This window comes from Pteropus alecto, unplaced genomic scaffold (genome assembly GCF_000325575.1).
Source record: "Pteropus alecto unplaced genomic scaffold, ASM32557v1 scaffold109, whole genome shotgun sequence".
Classification (NCBI taxonomy): Eukaryota; Metazoa; Chordata; class Mammalia; order Chiroptera; family Pteropodidae; genus Pteropus; species Pteropus alecto.
This window is the reverse complement of record NW_006494608.1, coordinates 1,150,808-1,171,510: the sequence shown is the minus strand read 5'-3', so window position 1 is coordinate 1,171,510 and position 20,703 is coordinate 1,150,808. Positions and strand designations below refer to the sequence as shown.

General features: G+C 35.4%; 1 protein-coding gene across 2 annotated transcripts in view; it reads left to right on the top strand.

The window, feature by feature from the left end:
- Positions 1–20,703, top strand: part of VPS41 (VPS41, HOPS complex subunit) — a 167,008-nt gene that overhangs the window by 139,049 nt on the left and 7,256 nt on the right. For both annotated transcript variants that reach the window (XM_025041919.1, XM_006925337.3), the window contains 3 exons: positions 6,276–6,330; positions 8,025–8,165; positions 9,932–10,068. In XM_025041919.1, coding sequence (XP_024897687.1) covers positions 6,276–6,330; positions 8,025–8,165; positions 9,932–10,068 — 333 coding nt within the window. The remainder of the gene's footprint in view (positions 1–6,275; positions 6,331–8,024; positions 8,166–9,931; positions 10,069–20,703) is intronic.

Here is a 20,703-nt window from a genome sequence, read left to right as displayed (position 1 = left end):
GGGTAATCTAAGGCCTTCAGTGTTGTTTCCCATGGTTCTTGATAACATCTGGAATGCTATCTAAGGTCTGACTAAATTCAGATGGGCATATCACGAGTGCTGTTTAATCAACTGTGTGCATCAACCAGACAGAAAAAGTATCAGACCTATAAGAGCTATGTATTAAGAAGTTGATTGATAACATGCAACTTATGTGTACTCCCAACCTTTATAGTTGCTTTTTCAGCCCTTGATAATTAACTGTATATGCATTGGATTTACTATGAACTGGTTTCAGCTCAATGGATTTTCAAAATCTGTAGTTAGTGAAAAAATATCTTATCTGAATATTAATTTATGAAAAATTTTAACATTTATATTTGGGACCTAAGACATTTCTCAAGAATACATTTGGAAATACATCATCGTGCTCTAAAGATAAAAGCAAATATTCCCCTCTCTTCTCACTACAGAATCTATAATCTAGAAAAAGAATGAGAATCTTACTGTTTGAAAAGTGCCCTTTCATTTGTATCTCACTTTTTGAGGTAATGTCATTGATTTCCAGGAGGATGTGGCTGTCTTGGGTTGACACCTCAGACAGAGCCCCACACACACAGGTGATCATTCTTCTCATTCACTTAACACAGATGCAGAGGTACCACCCACATTCCAGTATTCATATTTCTCACACACTTTCAACCCATCTGGTTTACATTTTTCCGGTCTAGTAGTGTTCAGCGGAAGGCACACTGCTCTACCTAAAGGGGAGCATCAGAAAATTTCAGACCTACACATGGTACTTCTAATATATAGAATTCACTTAGAGCATTGTATAGACCTTTTAAAATTTTTCTCTGTGATCCACTGAGAACCAATTGCTTTTAAAAGAAGTCCATACAAACATACTGAAACCAATTATGTCTTAAATATTTGTTACATTATCTCATGTGTTCAACCGAAAGAGAATTCTGAATAAAATAGATTAGAAATGGTAATGGGGAAAATATGGCATTTTAGTAAAATAATCAAGTCAATAATTCACATTTTTAAAACTCCCTAAATGGACTTTTCTTGTTATAGGTCATTGAGAATTCTTCATAAGACATTCTCTTTTCATTGGGATCCATTGGGGGAAATTTGTATATTTGCAAGGAACATCCTTGCCCAGGTACCTAAAGCTATCTTATAGTAGATATTCTTTATTAACTCATGTAGGATTTTATTCTTTTTCCCTAGAAATAAGAACTCTGTACAGATTTAATCACCTTAGAAACTTAATTCCTTTTATGTTTACTTGTAACATGAAAAAACTACCAATTCATAAAAAGCAAGGTAGATTTCCCCCATTAAAAAGCCTCCCAAGCACCCTGACAGTGAAGTGAAGGTCATGGAGTATAGGTTCGCCTATTTGGTCTAAAGAGAGATTCAGAAAATTTGGTCTCCTTTTCTACCGAATATAAAATTAAGAACTCAAAAATTTTAATATCACTCCCCCCACCTCCCCCGCCACACACACATACCCAAGAAGTCTCTACTTCAAAAGACTATAGATTGTGTAGTCCCATAGGTGCTTAGGTGGTATTTCGGTGTTGGTTTTTTATTTAAAATAAGAAGTGTTTAAGGTTTCAAGGCATTATTCAGAGGACGTTGACACCCACTATTGTTAATAATTCACTTATGGCAGAATAGCAGCTCATTTCTGGTTGTCTGCCTTTGCTTGGATTGGGTAATTTTTTAGAGGAGGGGTGATTTCAAATGACTGGTTGAAATCTTCAAGAATCCAGGTCAAACTTGTTTTGAATTGATTGAGATTCCACAATCAATAGTATTTGGCTAAAAACTTTGTAGAGACCGTGACATCACATCAAAAGCCCTTTAGGATTGTCAAACACCATTGTTCAGGATTTAAAATCACCACAACTCTTAAATTCCAAAATTAATCATAAACTTTTATGAAATTATTCTAAAGGAAATACAGAGTTGGTAAGAATTTATAACATCTACAACAGTTTAAAAAGTTAATAAAAATTGTTTCTATTTTGCTTTATAGTATGTGCTGTGCTTTCATGTAGCTTGTTTTTATTTAATCTTCACAAAAGTGCAGGTAGGTGGATAAAGTCATTTTATACATGACAAGCTGAGTCTTCAGGGGTTGAAAGAAACAGAACAAAGTCTAAAGCTAAGAAGTCAGAGGGCCAAGACTTGGAACCTAGATCTCTTAACTTCAGGACCCATATTCTTTCCACTATGGTGAGGAATTATTTTTCAGATTCAAAAGTTAATTAAGATAATAATAATAACAATACTAAGGATACTCCTTAGTATTGCAAGAGGCATGAAAGACATCAGTTTTTAAACTGTTAACTGTCCTTTAATTTCCAGGTATAGTCATCAGGCACTAGTTTTCATTTGCAAATCTTATTCGCTTATGCTTTGAACTGTTAAAAGCAGAGTATCAGCTTTATAGCTTGGGCAAATTTATATCTGATTTTATGATCTCACCTCTATCGGCATGCACAAGGTGGCAGTATTTAAGATTTTGGAGGAATAAAGCTGGGAAATGCAAAGTTTGTAGATTTTCATTAAATAAACTTAAAGAGAAAATTGGATAAAAGATGACAGGCTCAAAGCTAAATAGAAGTTATTATTTAATTTGTGGTTGATAAGATTCCTATTAGTTACCCCTAAATTTCTGACTGTGTTTCTTACCATAATACTAAATCAGAAAAAGAAAAATTAAAATATTGTTTTTACATCATTTTTCACTCAGTTTCTATCATTTTCATTTTTAATTTTACTACTATTCTCCCTTTTTATGCGCACTTGTGTGCATGTGTGCATGTATTTGTGTCTATTAGCTTTAAAAATTTTAGTTTCCCTATTCTTTCCTCTAGAGGGAGCACTATGGTCCAGGAACATTGAAGAATCTAAAATAAGGAAACATTCTTTTATGCTTCACTTGTCAATAATAGAAAAATTGTGTGTACCAGAAATATTTTTTTATGCTTAGAATTTCTAGAAATTTCTTGAGTCACTACTTTCCCATATGAGAAAGCATAATTTAAGATACTCTTAGAAGCTAGTCATAAAACATTTACAAATATGCAAAATTCAAATTTCAGATACTTTGACCTTGGTGTTACACATGTACTTGCATTCCATACCATTCTTAACTTCAAATTTGCCTTAGGTATTTCTTCACACATGAATTGTCATTTTGATAGTATCCTAAAAGAGCTTCTAGTAGCACTATCCCGTAGAATGTTCTGCAGTGATGGAAATGAGCTATAATCTATTCTAACAAGGTAGCCACTAGCTATACTGTAGAAATTGAGTATTTGAAATGTGGCTAGTGAGGAACTGAATTTTTAATTTAAATTTAAATAGCCACATATAGCAAGTGGCTACAGTCTTGGACAGTTCAGGCGAGCCTTCAGACTGCAGACTGTTTGTGGTTTGAGACAAGCATGTTCTCAAGCATTTGCATATATTCAAGAAAGGAAATGGTTCTCTTTGAAATTTCTGAGTGGTACTTTAAAGGTCAATAAATTTTCAAATACAAAATTGATTTATAATAAACTATTTTGAGCTATATTCATCTTTATTCATACTGTCTTTCTCTAAACAGTCCAGCTATCCAATTGTGTTCACATTATCTGTTTGTAAATGGCACAGTTCCACGAAACCATATACTGTCCATTTGTATATCCAGAAGGTAGCACAAATCTGGGCACTCAGTTGGTTCTCAGTTTTTTGTTGGAATAGTTCACGTCCTCTGACTTCAGATTTTTTGCTCTTTTCCTTTACTACTTAACTTCCTACATGTGTATCTGAATGTGCTATAGTATCATTCCAGAAGAGTTAAGAGTTAGTAAGAACGATCCATTGTTTAAGGTGATGATTTATGGGTGTGACAGTATAGAGGGAAGTAAACCATGTTCTAAGTGTTAGTTAGGAAGGTTCAGCTATTAGTGATTTTTAAAATCCCAAAATAATAGTGGTTTAAACAGAGTAGCAGTTCTTTCACATGGAAGTCCTGGTGGAGTGGCCCTGCTGGTGGTGGCATACCACAGGGTCCAAGACCCAGGTGCTTTTCTCTTGTTCTCCAACCTTGTATGACCTTGACCTCATGATATGAGATAGTATCATTCATCTTTGTTGGAGCATATTGGATTAAAGGACTAAAAATAAGAAAGCAAGGGGTTCACCCACACTGCTTCTTATAGAATGTTCTCAGAAGCTGCCATGTTTCTTTCATCTCTATGGGGGACATTAGTCACATAACTCTCCTACCACTGTGGAGGCTTGAAGATTTAGTTTTGTTTGTTTTTTTACACACCCACCTGAAATCTTATTACTCTAGAAGAAATGAGTAAACACAATTTTTAAAGGAATCTTGCGAGTAATGAAATTAATAGTGTTTCCTTCTTATTATGACCTTCGGGTTTTCTCATTTTCTCATTTAAATGATTTATGTACTTTAAAACACTATCCTAATTTCACTGCAATTCTAAAGTAAGGTGTTATTTGTGTTTTCCTTTTTTATGTTTGGTTTGGTTTTTTTCCCCCTTACATTGATTATGATCAGCACTTTTCCCTCCTTTTAGTTGTTTATCTCCAACCAGAGACACAGATTTAAATATATACTTGACATAAAATTTTAAGTCAAAAGTCAAAATGTCAAAACTAGCTCCTGCTGTTATTTCCCAAGATAGATCATTGAACCAAAAGAGTTAATGAACTTGAGCTGTTCTTTTTATCTCCTTGGTTCTTGTTTATAAACCAACCTTGGCTGGTTGTTTTAAATGACTACTTTAACTATGCAACCCAGTAAACTTCCTCCTGAAACCTTTTTTGCCTGATCATTTATTGAAAAAATATTTATTGCATACCTACCATGAGCCAGGCATTGTGCAAAACACAGGGCTCGAGGTGCACATGGTCCCAGCCCACAGAAACAAGATAAACAATTAGGGGAGTAATCATACCTGCGATCAATTCTGAAGATGTGGGCAGGGTGCAATGAGAGAAAGTGCCTGAGATCTGTCCTGGTGTGGGTCCAAGGAGGATTTGTCTTAAAGACTTGCCAAGAAAGGAGAGTGAGGAGGGAGAGCAGCACTCCAGGCCAAAGGGTCACAGTAGAGGGATGAGCAGGGTGTGCAGTGTTGCTGCAGAGAAACACAGGGCCAGATAGTGAATGCCCTGAGGCCACAGTAAAGATTCTATGCTTTAAGTTAAAGCAAAGCAACACAATAAGAAGGTTGAGTAGCGGGGATATGAGTTAGGTTCCTGGTGAACTCTGACTCATCACACTGCACACAGTTCAGATGCCACCTCCTCTGCAAAGATGTTTATAAGAGGGCCATGCTGGAGCTTCTGTCCTGTATCTGAACACATGGCCCTCTTCATACTCCCCCAGGTCATGGGATTCTGTGTTGGCACATCTCTGTCACTCTCTCTGGACCCTGTGCTTCCTTGTCAGACTCATGCTGCTTCCACTACAACTGAGCTATCTTCATCTCCTCATTTTCCTCCTCTTTCATGTCAGCAGCAGCATTTACATCACCATCATTTTTGCATCTCCATCCAAACTGACCCTCTATGCCCAGCACACAGTGTATAGTAAATGTGTGCCAGTTCATTTAGATTATTGAATTGTTTATAATCCCATAGTGTCTTTTTTTTTACATTCAAAGCAATGTCATTTGTGTGTGGTTCCTCATTTATTTTCCTTGATCTTCTTTTTGATCCTTCTTGTCAGATGTGTTTTTTCTTGACAGATCCTTGAGCAGAATTCTCTTTTAAACCTTGTGAGTTGTCAATAGAAGTATCCCCAGTATCTATTTATTTATGCAACAGATGTTTACTGGGCTGTGATACACTCGGTACTGGGAACATGCAGCAATGAATAGCAGTCTTTTCAGGGAGCTTCATTCTGGTGGAGGGAAACAGAACTTAAACCAAGGACTAAGGATCAGTTGTGGAGCAGTACTATAAAAAAACAGAGTAGTGTAAAGAGAGAAAGCTTCATGGGAAGAGCCTTTCTTTCAGCATTTTGCTTTCTGCCTTTGCTCATGAAATGTTCTGAGTTGTCTCAAATATGTTAAATTGTGTAGGGACCAGCACCTCTCTGCGAGCTGAATGGGTACAGCCAGCAGCAGAACCTAAAGAGATTTGTGTTTTTGTTTGTTTGCTTTGTTTTGTTTTTAAAGAGAAGCAGTGTTTAAATGACTGTTAATATTTGTCCTTGTGTGGTAACCCATAGTAACATTTTTGTCCTGCTTTATTTGAAGGCTCTGGAGATCTGTCAACAGAGAAACTTTGTAGAAGAGACAGTTTATCTTCTGAGTAAGTATCTTTTACTAATTTTGGTCCCCATAAACTAAGAAATGGGGTGACAACGTGATATAAATTGTTCAAGAATAGATATAGCTATTAGACCAAAGTAACAAATGTTAAAGCCTATTTTGTATAAGAATTTAATACATAGAAAAAGAGATTTCACAATGCAATAGAGAAAGAAGAGTTATTTAATAAGTGTTGTTGGAATAACATTTTAATATTGTGTAATAAACAAAACTCTATCAGTTCACACCTCATAACATAATTGTAAGTGGCATGACAGGTTTCTTCATTTTTTAAAAAAGTTATCAGCTTATATTACCATCATCTTGGTAGAAAATAAGTAATGTTCATACTGAAAAATTACACCTTAAGTAACTAGAAGAAATTAAATTGAATATCGAAGTTCTGGAGAGAGAGGAACACTTTTTAGTACAATCTAGCTATCAGCTGTCCTTGGTCCTCTGACTGCTGCCTCCACATATGTCACAGTTTTTATATCATGGATACCATGGTGCAGAACTTACTTTTCACATTCCTCCAAAATAAACCACTTACATAAAGCAATGTAGATTCTTGAAGATTTCCTAAGGAAGCTCTGGTAGCATAAACATAGAGTTTATATTAGGTGTTTCTTTAGTGTTTCCTCCCAAGAAATACTCTAGTAGATTTTTGTTATATTGTCTTGGAAACAGTAGAGAAGTTATAAAGGGAGACATAATCTCCCTTTAAGTCATACTTAAAAATTCTAACAGTAAAAAAAATTAATCATTTTTAAAGACATAAACTGTGGGAATAATATTTGCAGGAAAAACAAAATGCAATAGAAGATATAACAAATGGGATTTTGTTTATTTTCAAGCCAGTCGTTATCACTTGATAGTAGCTGTCCAGAGTGAGAAGGTTTCAAGGTCCATTACTAGTTCCTGCCGTAGGCCAGGGGCCAGGAGTAAGAGTGATGACCTACAGCCAGCCAGTTGCTGTCCTTCTTCTGAGTAAAGCTTTTCTACATGTACTATATTAAAAACTCATGGAAATTGTTAATAAAACCACTAAATTGCCAATAGATCAATGAGCAAAGTATGTAAAGATAATTAACCAAATAGAAGCATAGTTGGTAAATACTTTCATTTCATAAGGGTTATTGAAAGGCTTTCCCCTCAACTTGAAGGAGAAGGAAATGAGGTTGAGTTTGCAGTTGGCACGAAGTGTATCAGAAGAGCAAATGAGAAGCTACTTAAAGAAGCAGAATGACTCAAAGGCTTTTAAAAGTCTTATCTGTATCCGGGTGTGAAGGCATCCAAAGGAAATCATAGGACTGTCAGAATCTGACAGACCTGGGTTTGGATTCTAGGTTTGCCATATAGATCTTGATCTTGGCAAGTTACTGACTCTTCTATAAAATCAAAACATTAGTAGAACATACCTCATAAGATTCTAGTTTTGATTAAGTGATATAATTCACAGGAAGCACTCAAATGAGTACTCAGCACACAGTAAACATCCAGTAAATAGGAGATATTTATTTTACTGTGTTATAGAAGTATATGCTAATGTCATGTTAGAAACTATGTTTTTGTCTTAGCTTTCAAACTGTGTAAACAAATTGAGATATGCTATTTCTTTTTAAAAAGTTAATAAAAATACCCTAAATGTTTTATTAAAGTGTCATAAATGAAGTTTTCCCACATCTTTGCTAGGCCGAATGGGTAATAGCCGAAGTGCCCTGAAGATGATCATGGAGGAATTAAATGATGTTGATAAAGCAATTGAATTTGCCAAGGAGCAAGATGATGGAGAGCTCTGGGAAGATCTGATTTTATATTCTATCGACAAACCACGTAAGCAGAAAAACCATCTGAGATCATAACTTTTCTTTCTCAATACAGCCAGTTTTGTCTAGAGAAAGAATTATCTCAAGACACATCAGAGTTAAAAATATGGCAAAGTATATATAATAAAAATAGACCAGGTACATTGTAACAATTTCCAACGCGTTTGTGCAGAGAAACCCGGAGCCCCTTCACTTTGTGTTACCTTAATGTGATGAAGAACAAGTGGTTAACCTGATAATGTGAACTGTGTCCCCTTGAGGCATAGTTTTACCTACTGCACTCAAATTGAATAAATGTGATATGGCATAGTTTTGGTTTTCTTAGATATATGTGGGGACATTTATTTTGAAAATGTATAGCCCATAGCAGTCTCTCTTTATGGAAACATTACTGTCAGCAGACGTTGACCATATTTGGATGTTCACTGTAATAGCAAACACTTTCACAACTCGGCATCAGGAGCTTATATTTGTTGGCCTTCTGCTTCACCAGTTGTATTGGTCTCCCATTTTGAAAAGAAACTAAAGCAGTCACCTAACAATAACCCAAGTCTTCTCTTAAAGATATGCAAATGATCAGAAGCTAGCAGTAGTGATTTAAAATCTCCCCACTCCCTTCCCTTTTTTTAAATTTTTTGGTGGGAAGACTTATCTATTTCAAGATTTTCAAGTTTTAGAAACTGCTATTATGATTGTCTTCTTAATAATAAGAGATGCAAGAGGATAATATCATTTAAGTCAATTTCAGATTAAGGTAGTTAGTTACATGCACATATTCTTTGAGAGTTTAGTCTAGTGTGATAAAGTAGTTGTTTAGGGACCTTAAGGAAGGTAAAGTGGGTGTAATGGAACACACCGTGAGTCGAATCTGGCCTAGGTTTGAATTTGGGCTTCTAACTTGCTAGCCGTGTGACCTTGGATGAATTAGTTAACCAACCCATTTCCTTTTCTGTAAAATGGGGATAAATAGCATTCCTACCTTGCAGAATATTGGTGAAAAGTGTTGTACATCGTTCTGAATAGCCTGATGAAATCTCACACCATCCTATTCCATCCTATGCAGGACACAAATCGTCCCTTTGTCTAGCATATCCACATTGTAAACATTACCCACCCATCAGCCATCTCAGTTATCAAATCAATTGTTGTGGTATCACAGTGCTTGTGTTCAAGTAACCTTTATTTTACTTAATAATGGCCTAAAGCACAAGAATAGCGGTGCAGGCAATTCAGATATACCAAAGAGAAGTTGTAAGTGCTTCCTTTAAGTGAGATACAGTACAATAAAATATTTTGATAAAGACCACATTTATATAACTTATTACAATATATTGTTATGATTGTTCTGTTTTATTATTATTTGTCATTGTTAATTTCTTACTGTGCTTAATGTTTACAAATTAAACTTTATCATAGGTATGTATGTATAGGGAAAAACATCATGTGTGCATGTATTTGTGTGCGTGTGTGTGTATGGTTCCATACTACCTGTATTCTCAGGCACTGGGGATCTTGGACTATAACTCCTGAAGATAAAGGGGCAGGGGGGTTACTGTATTCTGAAGTAATCATTTGTTCTCCAGCTATTTTAAACTCTTCTCATTTAGCTTCTTCTTTATGTCATGAGAAAAGTAAGAGAATATTAGTTCTTAAGAGTTTAGAAATTCAAATGACTTTAACATTTACTTTGAAGGAAATAATTTTTTCTTTGAGTTACTTTTGGCCTAAAATTGCACTTCGTTCATTGCTTATATGTTATGTGGTACTTTGTAGCGTTTATTACTGGCCTGTTGAACAACATTGGCACACACGTTGACCCAATTCTATTGATTCACCGTATTAAGGAAGGAATGGAGATTCCCAATTTGAGAGATTCCTTGGTTAAAATTCTGCAGGACTACAATTTGCAAGTAAGTATCCTTTCTTGGATAAATGAGCATGATGAGTGAGTTGACTAACTACTAGCTAAACATTTCTAGAGTTTATTTTGGACATCTATGTCAAATAATTCAGTTTGGTAGTTACATTTTACAATTGACCTTTGAACAGTGCAAGGGTTAGAGCACCAAACCCTGCACAGTTGGAAATCCATGTATAACTTTTGATTCCCCAAAAACATAACTACAGTTCTCTCTTAGTATCCATGAAAGATAGGTTCCAGGCTCTCTCACAGATACCAAAATCCATGGATGCTGAAGTCCTTTATATAAAGTGGCATAGAATGTTGAATACATTCGGCCCTCTGTATCTGTGAATTCACAACCAAAGATTGAAAATAATACTGTTTTCAGTCCAAGGTTGGCTGAATCTGAGGATGCAAAACCCTGGGAATAAGGAGGGCCTACTGTATATATATTGAAAAAAATTCGCATATAGTGGAACTGTGCATTTCAAACCTATGTTGTTCAAGGGTCAACTGTATTTAAGCCCAGATATATGGAAACTGTTCAAACAGAAACTAGAAATACCACTCATTAAGGAAGCCATTCAATTTTTTAGCCATTTCCAAAATTTCTTGATGAGCATGCATTTATGTGGTAAATGTAGTGTGGCATTGGAGAAGGTGTAGAAGTAGGCACATTGCCAATTAGATCAGCCCATTTAAGCCATTTTACATAGAATGAGTAGTGTATTCTTTTGGAGAAATAAAAAACGTTTTTCAAATAGTTTGATAATTTCTTTGAAGCCACTCAGTAACCCATTACCTGAAACCTGTTAAAATACAGCATTTATTTAATCTTTTGTCTGTTTTCTAGACTAATACAACTTTTATCTTTAATAATTCAGAATTTGTGATAAAAGCAATAGAACCCATTTTCACATAATATGCTAATTACAAAGCATCCTAATCTTTTCTTTACAAGGACTCTAACAATTAGTATTTTTCTGGATGCTTGTAGCTTCCATAGAACTCAAAACTAAAGTACATTTATTTAACAAATGAGATTTTGTTATAATGTGGATGAAATTTCTTTCCTGGAAACATGAAGATTTTTCAGATAGAGCCAAAAAATAAGGTTGTGGGGCGAGAAGTGGTTCCCAGAGTGAATAAAAAGAGAAGCATCGTGATGAGGATCTGTAGTCACTGTGAAGGATACAGAGTGGGGGCTGCCTGCCGAGCTCAGGGTGGAGGCCTCAGATCAGAAGCATGGTGAAAAGGAGATGAAATTGAGAAAGATGGAAGCAAGAAGAGATGTGAGAGATAACCAAGGAGTGGTAGTGCTGGAGGGACAAGAGCTTGTGGCCAAGGACTGGGATACTGTTACATTCAAATTTCTGAAAGGAGTCATTGTGGACATGTTCCAAAGGTGGAGTGAGGGTAACGGTCATTGGAGTGGAATTAGTGTAGAAACTGAAGGCACAATGAGTCATCCAAAGGAGCACTAAGGAAGTGGTGGGGGGAAGTAGGCTTCACGTTCTCAGTGACCTGGGAGCTTAGCCTTGCAACCCACAGGTGACTCTGGTATTACTGGGTGACACAACTTCAAAGGAGAAGAGGTTTCCTGGAGGTGGGATGTGAGAAAACAAGGAGCCTTCACTCAGGAGAGCTTGTGGGAAATCTGCCATGGGAGAGAAATGGGTATTTGGTTAAAGCAAAGAGATAGAGGGCCTGTTCTGCAAAAAGTTTCAAGATATATAGGTATTTATTTACAGTGGAATTTGGAAGCTTGCAGTTGACCCAGGGTAAGGTGATGAGAGAGAAATGAGAAAGGCAAAGAAGGAAAGAGTAACATAGGAATGGGTGACTAGACAAGGGGAGGTGATATGAAGAGCTTGCATCTGTGCAGTTCCCAAGGGATTCAGAAAAGCAATCCAGGCAGGGAATACTTCACTAATTCTGAGGCTTGGAATTGAACTTTAGGGAAAGTAGTCTCATTGTCAAACCTTATAAAGCTCTGAATGTGAGTGAGCTTGATAATGGCTTGTACTTTCCTGGCTCTTACCACCCTTGGGTATGCCAGGATGTGCTCCAAGTTTCAAATTCAAGTTTTTTGAGAAGTCATTTAGTTGTCTCTGAACAGTTCTACCCCAAGGAAAGTGATGAAATAATTATCCCTTCTGTCCTCTAGCTGTAGTGCATGAAGCCCAGCCTCTAAATTTAAAAAATGTGCCTTGCTTTTTTCTTAGCCTGTACAGTCCTAATAGATCCCTTTTACTAGTTTCTTAATTCAGAGAACCATGCTCATAGACACTACTGCTCATCCTTTTTTATGAATAAATTTGCATAGTTCTGAGCCAGGAATAAAAACAAAATTATTAGGTGCAAAATGAATTCCATATAAAAAGTATCCACTAAAACAGCTGCTAAATCAATATTTTATCATCTTATGTTTTAAAATGTATAGAGAGTTTTTCCTTAGGATTCTTCTGGGATGAAGTGGGAGGAACCCACAGGGAAGGTGGCAGAGCCTGTGGGAACCATTGCACCTGGAGTCTCCGCTGGAGCTCAGAGGTCTTGCTGGAGGATGCAGAGAGAAAATACTCTGCTGGGGCAGGTTGTTTAAAGAATTTCAGGGGGGTATTTCCTACTTAAATACGTAAAAAGAGTTTATAATTTTTTTCTATGGAAAAGGCTACTGTTCTTTAGTAATGACCATTTATTTTCTTTAGGCAACCTATTAGGGATCCCTGTAAAAATACCTTAAATCTATTTATAGAACATTTTGAGGTTTCCAGAAAGGTTTCACATACATGTTTTTGTTTGATTTTTGTCTTATTTGTTTCTTAAAACTATAGTTGATTTTTCACATGTTTGAATAGGGTAAAAATTTGTCAATCCTGTTAATCCTGAAAATTGGGGGGAAATTTTGTAGGTTCATGAATTCGTAAGACTCTAGAACATTCTGTATATTGGGAGAGCAGGCAAAGCAGTAAGGTGAAATGACCCTGGGGGAACCATTCAGTAAACATAAGGAGTCATTGTCAAATGTTAAAGAAAGGCTGTCACGGGGCTGCACAGCACCTTTTTCTTTTTCTTTTTCTTTTGTTTTTGCTAATATGTACTGGGAATCTCAAAGGGTCAGATTTGCAATAGAATATTTAGAATTTTAAAACTTATTTGACCACTGAAATGCTTTGGGAGATCATTCATAGCAAATTGCTAATTTGTAAGAGAAGAGGGTAAGAGAAAGTTGTGGAAAAAAAATTGTAAATGAACATCTCTTCTGGTTTTAAAAGTTCATGTTATCTAAAATGCAACAACTTTCTTCAACTGAAGAAATATGTGACGTCATTCAAGTTAAGGAAATAGTTTAATCAACCACACTGTTAATGTTTAAGTTTTTAAAATTTATTTTAACTTATTGTTTTTATACCTTGTCACAATGTTAGTATAACTATTCAACAAATTTTAAAAGCTTCATGAATTCAGTAAGATAAAAGAAGCCCTTACCATACTTCATAATAGAGTCATTTCATGAACATGCCTTCATAGAATGAATGCAAATACATAGTATTAACTTAATATTTCAGTGTAAATCATTCATAATACTTATTTTGGAATCTGTAATAAAGTAGCTTAGATTTTTAGGTGCAATTTTTTTAGTAACATGATTATAAACACTTATTTAAATATTTGAGAGACTTTTGTGTCAGATACTGCATGGGGTACCAACAGGGCCTCCATATACTGTGTCATAGACCTGGAGGTGAGTAGGGTGCAGCCCTTCGCTCCCGTGACTCATGATTGGAATTAATATTTCTAGGAGAAGTAAAAAGTTTTAACACTTCCATTTTATTAAACTTCACACACAGACATGCATATAGGTAGTTTGACTTCAGACATTTCCATGTCTAGCAAAATTATTTTCTCATATTTACATTTGCTATAATTCCTATATTTCTTTATCATTTCCCATATCTTTCTACTTAGAAATCCAGAGACAAATGAATTAAGAGGAAATAGTGACATCTTTCTTACCTGTCTTTTTGGGCCCACATGGGTTTCTTATTGATACATAGTATATAAGCTCTAGATTTCTCCTAAAATGAAGTTTTTAAATTTATAAATCCCTGAAATAAATTTTTAAGGTAACATAGATTTTTTTTTTCAGATTATTTGAGGTTGGCCTCATCACAGCTTTTAGGTGACTTAACTGGCCTACAACAACCAACTAGAGCTTCTTTAATCAGTTTGGTACATACATACTTTGTACTATTGTAAATTTAAATATGGTTGCATTTATATATTTTTTTTATCTCTAACATGAGATCTTAGAGACTTTCTATCTTCTCCTTTTTCTTTTTCTGTAATTATTATCTTTGATAATAATCCTAACAAAAAGTAAAGCTTTTTCAAGTTGAATTCAAATCCCATAGCACTGTTGCCTAAATGATAGATGAGAAATTAAGTAAAATGTTTTCCCAGTCTAGCTCTGATATCATATTGAGGTCTTATTAAACCAGATAACTGTCATTTACAGTTCTAATGATAAGCACTGCAGTATGAATAAGGCAATGTCAGCAAAAAGTTCAGCATTCAAAAAATCTTTTAAAATAAAAATTTTAGAAATGGCAATTTTTATGGCATTTTTCCCATGATAGCTATTTCTAATGGACCATAATAACTTTGCTGATGTACAGTTTTTTTATTACTCTATAAAATATCCATGAGTCTTGTGTTTTGCTTTTGGTTTGGATTATATCAATGATGATGAACTTCAGAAAAATAAGAAAGCAAATAGAAAGACTCTAGAATCTCATGTTGGTTTTCAGCAGCTATCTTATACTTTCTTCTTTAAATTTATAGTAGAACAAAGTATGCTTGTAACAAATTGTTTATAGAAGCCTCAACTGGTTGTCTTAAATGATGAAGAGGAAAGAATAAAGGTTAATAAAACATAGAATTTAGAAAAACTTAGAACTATAGAGGGAAACATTATAGTATTAAGAAAATAAGAGTGGTGAAGAAGGATATGGAAGGAAGTTGAACCATTGATTTGAATAACCTTGGAAAAATAAGGGACAGTCCCATAAGGAACATGAATGTTTGGAAGGTAATACTGTACATGGCAAGCAATGCCTACAAATATGTTTTAAGATGAAAACTGATGCCATTATGAAGTTGAGGAAAGAAAAGATCAGATAGTGGTTTACTTGCCTCAGTGAAATTCTAATATGAGCTACAGATTACAAAGCAAAAATTAATGATGGTGTCTTATTTACCAATTGGAGACATAGATGACACAATGGTGTTTCAAACTGATTTTAATTTCTGAAAGTGATATCAAAGGCTATCTAACACAGAATAAAATAGGAAACCAAAATAAAACAGGAGGAAACAGGCAAGAAATATTTTGCTAGACAGAAAATGGCTTGAGTTTTGAAAAGGCAGTTGGCATCATTTGTCAAACAGACTACCTTGTGCGGAGAGGGACAATATGATCCTTAAACCTTCTTATAAGCTTAACTTTTATAGCATGCAGATATTCCGAAGACATCTCAATATGTACTTGCAAATTCCATAAAGTCTGAGAAAGAGATATGGGGAAATAGCATAATTTTTTTAAAAAAGAAAATCCTCATAGACTAAATTTTTAACACCTAAAGTAAATAAAGAGTAAAAATTTATTTGATCAAATGTCAAGGTCAGTGATAAAGACTAAGATTTTAAGAATTCAAGTATAATAGATTTAAAAGAAAGTAAATATAGATGTAATCTGTATTAATATTTGCTTTGCTTAACATAGTCAACAGTATATAAACTAGACATTTATTTTTCTAAACTAGAGTAGCTTTAGATTTCTGGATAGATGATAGACTAAAGTGAATACCCTCTTCCTATTAAAAAAATTAACTAGGATATTAAAAAATAATTTATTTTTAATTCATAGCTGATCTCAAAAGAGATATGACCAGGAGCCAGGAAATACTGAGAGCAGCAAATCTGAAGTGGAAGGGGAATGTTGTTGATGTGGCAGACCTTAGAGTAGCAGATATAGTTACTAAATTAAGGGCATCTTATACTTATGTGGGATCAGGATAAATAGCCATTGGCCCACCTAAAACGAGGAACTAAAATCAGTGCCATGCACAAAGCCTGAGTCTCAAGCCATAGGAAAAAATCTGCCTTCTGGTTCTAGAAAGTGACAAGGGAGCTCACCATCTTCTCAGAGGTGAATGGGAGAGAGAAGGTTGGGGAAGAATAGCGGTCACCCATAAGAACATAGGATCTGGGTACATACTATTGTGGTTATGAACACTCTTCTAAAACTATTGAAATCCCTTGAGACTTCAAAATGAGCAAAAGTGAAGCCTCTCAGAATGATGTTCCCTCGGCTAGGACACACAGGACTCTCCATTGATAGTGAGCTCACAATAGAAAGAATTGCAAACTACATCATGAAGGGTAGTCAGGAGATACAAAACACAAAAGAATGAAAATTGATACAATTTAATATTCCCAGGAACCAAAAATACTAGATCAATCTCAAAGGCATTTATTACTAAGCCCTTTTAAAAGAAAGACGTGTAAGAAAAAAGAGACACCATAATAAAAAATAGCACAATGTGATAGAAAATAGAAATATTTGTAAAATAACCAAATAGAATTCTTTAAAATTGTGTGTATATTTATTCATTTAAACTATCAATTCAGTGGAGAAGGTACATATTAGATTAGACACAGCCGAATAAGAGAATTAAATAACTGGAAGATATATCTGATGAAATCATTCAGCATGCAGCACAGAGTAATTAAAAGATAGAAAATATAAAAATGATTGGTTAACAGAGATAAGAATATTAGGATGAAAATGTCCTCACCAGAGTCCCAGAGGAGAGAATCAAAGGACTAATAAAATAGGAAAAATTCTAACAAAATAGATCAATAAAAAGATGAAAGAAACAAATATCAGAAACAAACAAGGATAAATATAACTACAGATTCAGGCAAGATTTTAAAAGTAAGTAAATGCTACAAACTTTTATATTAGTATATTTGAAAACAATTTTTCTAGGAAATATAAATTACTAAAATTTACTTGAGCAAATAGAATAGACCTACAGTCTTTAAGTAAATCAAATCAGTCAAAACAGCAATAATAAAAGCATCATTGAATGAAGTTATCATTCACATAACTTCAGAGATAAGGTTTATCAAACTTTTAAATACAGGCAATTCTTATCCTACATAAACTCTTCTAGAGAACATAATGGAAAAGCTGCTCAATTCCTCATGGGGTGCTAAATCTAATGTTACCAACATCCCCTGAGGGTAATATGAGACAATTATAGCCCTGTGTCTTTTTTTGAACACAAATGCAAAAATTCTACATAAATCATTAGCAAATTGAATCTGACCATTTATTTAATTATTAAAAGTAGATATATATTCTAAATGTTATCAGTTCTCTCCAGAGTAATCATCCGTTCAGTAAAATTCTAATGAAAACCCAGAAGACTTTTTTATGGTCCTAAATTATATGTAAAAAGTAAAAGGCTAAGATTATTCAAGAAGAATAGGAGGGTATGTTTATCAGATAGCAAAGCTTAACATGTGGCAGTGTAAAATGGCATAACCACTTTGGAAAACTGAGTTATTTTAAAAATTAAACATACAGCTACTTTATGCCCTCACAGTTTTCACTCCTAGCCATTTACCAAAGAGGTGACAAGCACATCCACAAAAAGATCTATGCAAGAATGTACTTTGCAGCTTTATCCTTAATAGCCCTATGAATATGTATCTCCAGATTGCTGCATCTCCAGGGTTCATGTCCACATTCCAGGCAGGAAGATGTGGGAAGCAACAGATTTTTTCTTAATGAGGCTTTGCTTTTTCATATGGGAAAGGGATGCCTTCCCAGGCTCCATATTTATCTCATTGACCAGATTTATGTTACATGAGCCCCAGCTAGCTGCATATTTTAGTTGGACATACACTAAAGAAAGTTGAATTTGTGTTTGAAAGGAAAGAGAAGGAAAGGTAGAATGCAAGAAAGTGTCAGCTGTATCTATAATACTTTATTTTCTGAAACAAATAGATCTCAAGCACATGGCAAAGTAACAGATTTGTTCAATCTAGGTGGTAGAGACTTGAGTATATTTTATTATATCCTATATATTTGAAATATCTCATATTTTAAAAAGAAAACTAGCACAAAGTCATGAAATATAGTACTCAAAATGCGAGTATCTGTGATTCGATGCCATTCTGATCATTAAAAACCTGGGTGACAGAAGAGAATATATGTGCCCTAAGTGTGTAAATAACTAGATTTGCAAGGACAGAAGACAGGCAGAAGGCAAGACTCCACAGCTGGGAGGATAGGCTGGGCAAGATGACCTCAGAAGATGGACGTACTTGGAAATCAAGAATGTGAAGGTCAGGAAGGGGTAAAAAAACACCTTAAGCCAACTGCTGCTGCATCTGACTTTCAGCCATCTGTGTCTTGGTAAAGACTTTGATGGGAAATACCAACTCTGGCTTTTGAGAGTACCAGAGAGCTAGAAGAGGACAGAAGTCCAAGAGAGGACTCAACCTGGAGTTCTGGTGTCCAGGTTCTTGTCTTATGCCATGAGAAAAAATTCAAAGGCAAGATGAACATCAAGCAGGAAAGAGCAAGGATTATTAAAGTGAAAGTACGCACTTAAGAGCGAAGTGCAGATGAACTCAGGATGAGTTGTGCTGGAGATGTCTGGGCTTTTGTTTTCCTTGGGGGCAGGGCTGAGATGTGGTACTGATGAGACTTTGTCCTCTTCTCCCAGTAGGCAGGGAGCTCGGTTTCCTGTTCTTATTTGGTGTTTCTGGAACTGTCATGGTGCCAGGTGCATGATGGGAGCCGTAGTATTTGCAATGCATATGACATAATGATTTATAACTAGCCAAAGGTGGTATCTAAGCTGGAAAGGGCTGGTTTTGGCTTATCTCTGCATGCCAGAGCTAAAACTGGGAGGAGAGGGCTAGCTGAACAAAGGACAAAGGAAAAATTCTGGAGTTTTATCCTAGAAGCGGGGGAGGGTCCCAAGGCTGTCTTATCCTGCCTCCTGGTTTTTTGGCTAGTCTCTCCCTGCAGGAGCTAAAATAAGGAGAGGGCTGAACAAAGGACAAAGGATAAATTGTTTGGAGCCTTATCCTGGAGAGGAAGGGACATCCCTAGGCTATCTATCCTGCCTCAAAATCAGTGTCAACAAAAGCACATTTTTCATGAGTCAGTGATGTGTTTGCTACTGGGAATCCATAGTCAACACAATGCCCAATCATAAGTCTGTTATCGAAAACAATACCTGTATAATACTACATTATTCTTGTACAGTCTTTCACTCACTACCTCTGATTGCTTTTGGATTACTACAGATGTTATAGAATAAATGACTTTTCTACAGGTCTCATTTTTTAATATATCTGCTTGGTTTCATGTAAATGAAGTTAACATGTTTTCATGTTTTTCTGATTTGAAGCCTTAGGTTTTGAAGTAGAAAGTAACATACTAAGCTGTATTTATGTATCTTCCCCTTTACTGGCTATGTGCCTCTGAATACTGAACTTTTTCCTAGAAAATACTTTCTGCAGGCAGATTGATTGTCCCTGTTTAGAAAAAATGTAATCCTCGTGAAGAAATGGTTCTTTCTAAGTTTGCATTTTTTAAATTTTTTTTATTTGTTTGCTGTTTTCTTTACATTTGCAGACACTGTGGCTTCTGTCTAGACTGCTGGGTCTGGCCTTCTGTATTATTCATGTAATAGACCTTAAACACCCACTGGGCATCAGAGCTAGCTCTTTTCAAAACAGTATCTTTACCAAAGATACTGTGATCGACACTATTTTTCTTGAATTTTTATTTTGGTATTAGAGGCTGAGGAGCTTTATATTGTTTGCTTATAAATTTTCTTAAAGTTTACTGACATCAGTATTTCTTAGATAGCTTTCTTACTGTAGTTGTTATTTTTCTGAATACTTTAATGATGTCTGTTAAAGTTCTAATGTCTTTTTTAAATAGATCAGAAAAAATAAATTTCTGGTAGCATGTTAAAGAAGAAAACGTCATACGCAGTGTCTCAATGTAGAGATAGTAAAACCATTACTTATTTCCTGCTCACCAGTACTCAAAATTGCAGGTATAAAACTTTAATCTGGACATCAGTTCTGTTTTATTTGAATATTTGCCTTCTTATAATTGGGGAAAAGCCCTCTGGCTGCATTCACCCAAAGCCATGCTCTTTGGGATTTGAGAGGAGCACGTGTTGTTATAGACGCTGGGAATGGAGGACCAAATTAGTCTCTTTCGTACTTTCCTTCCCTAGTGGCATGAAAACAGAAAGCAATTTGGGGCCCATGTAGGTTTTAGAGTTGAGAGTGACTCTAGTGTGGAGAAAGGCAAGATAGACCTCTGACAATAGAATTTGCTGTAATCCAGAGCTGGATCACAGTGGGGTGGCAATGTCATCATCATATGGATTTCCACAGCAGTTACATGTAACTTGCACAGATGCATATGTAATAAGACACATGAGGCCAGAAGAGGAAGCCACAGGCCCTGCACCAGAGCCTCTCAGCCCTTTAGACCTTGAGTGTCTCCCTCTTTGAAAAGCAGTGAGTTCTGGTT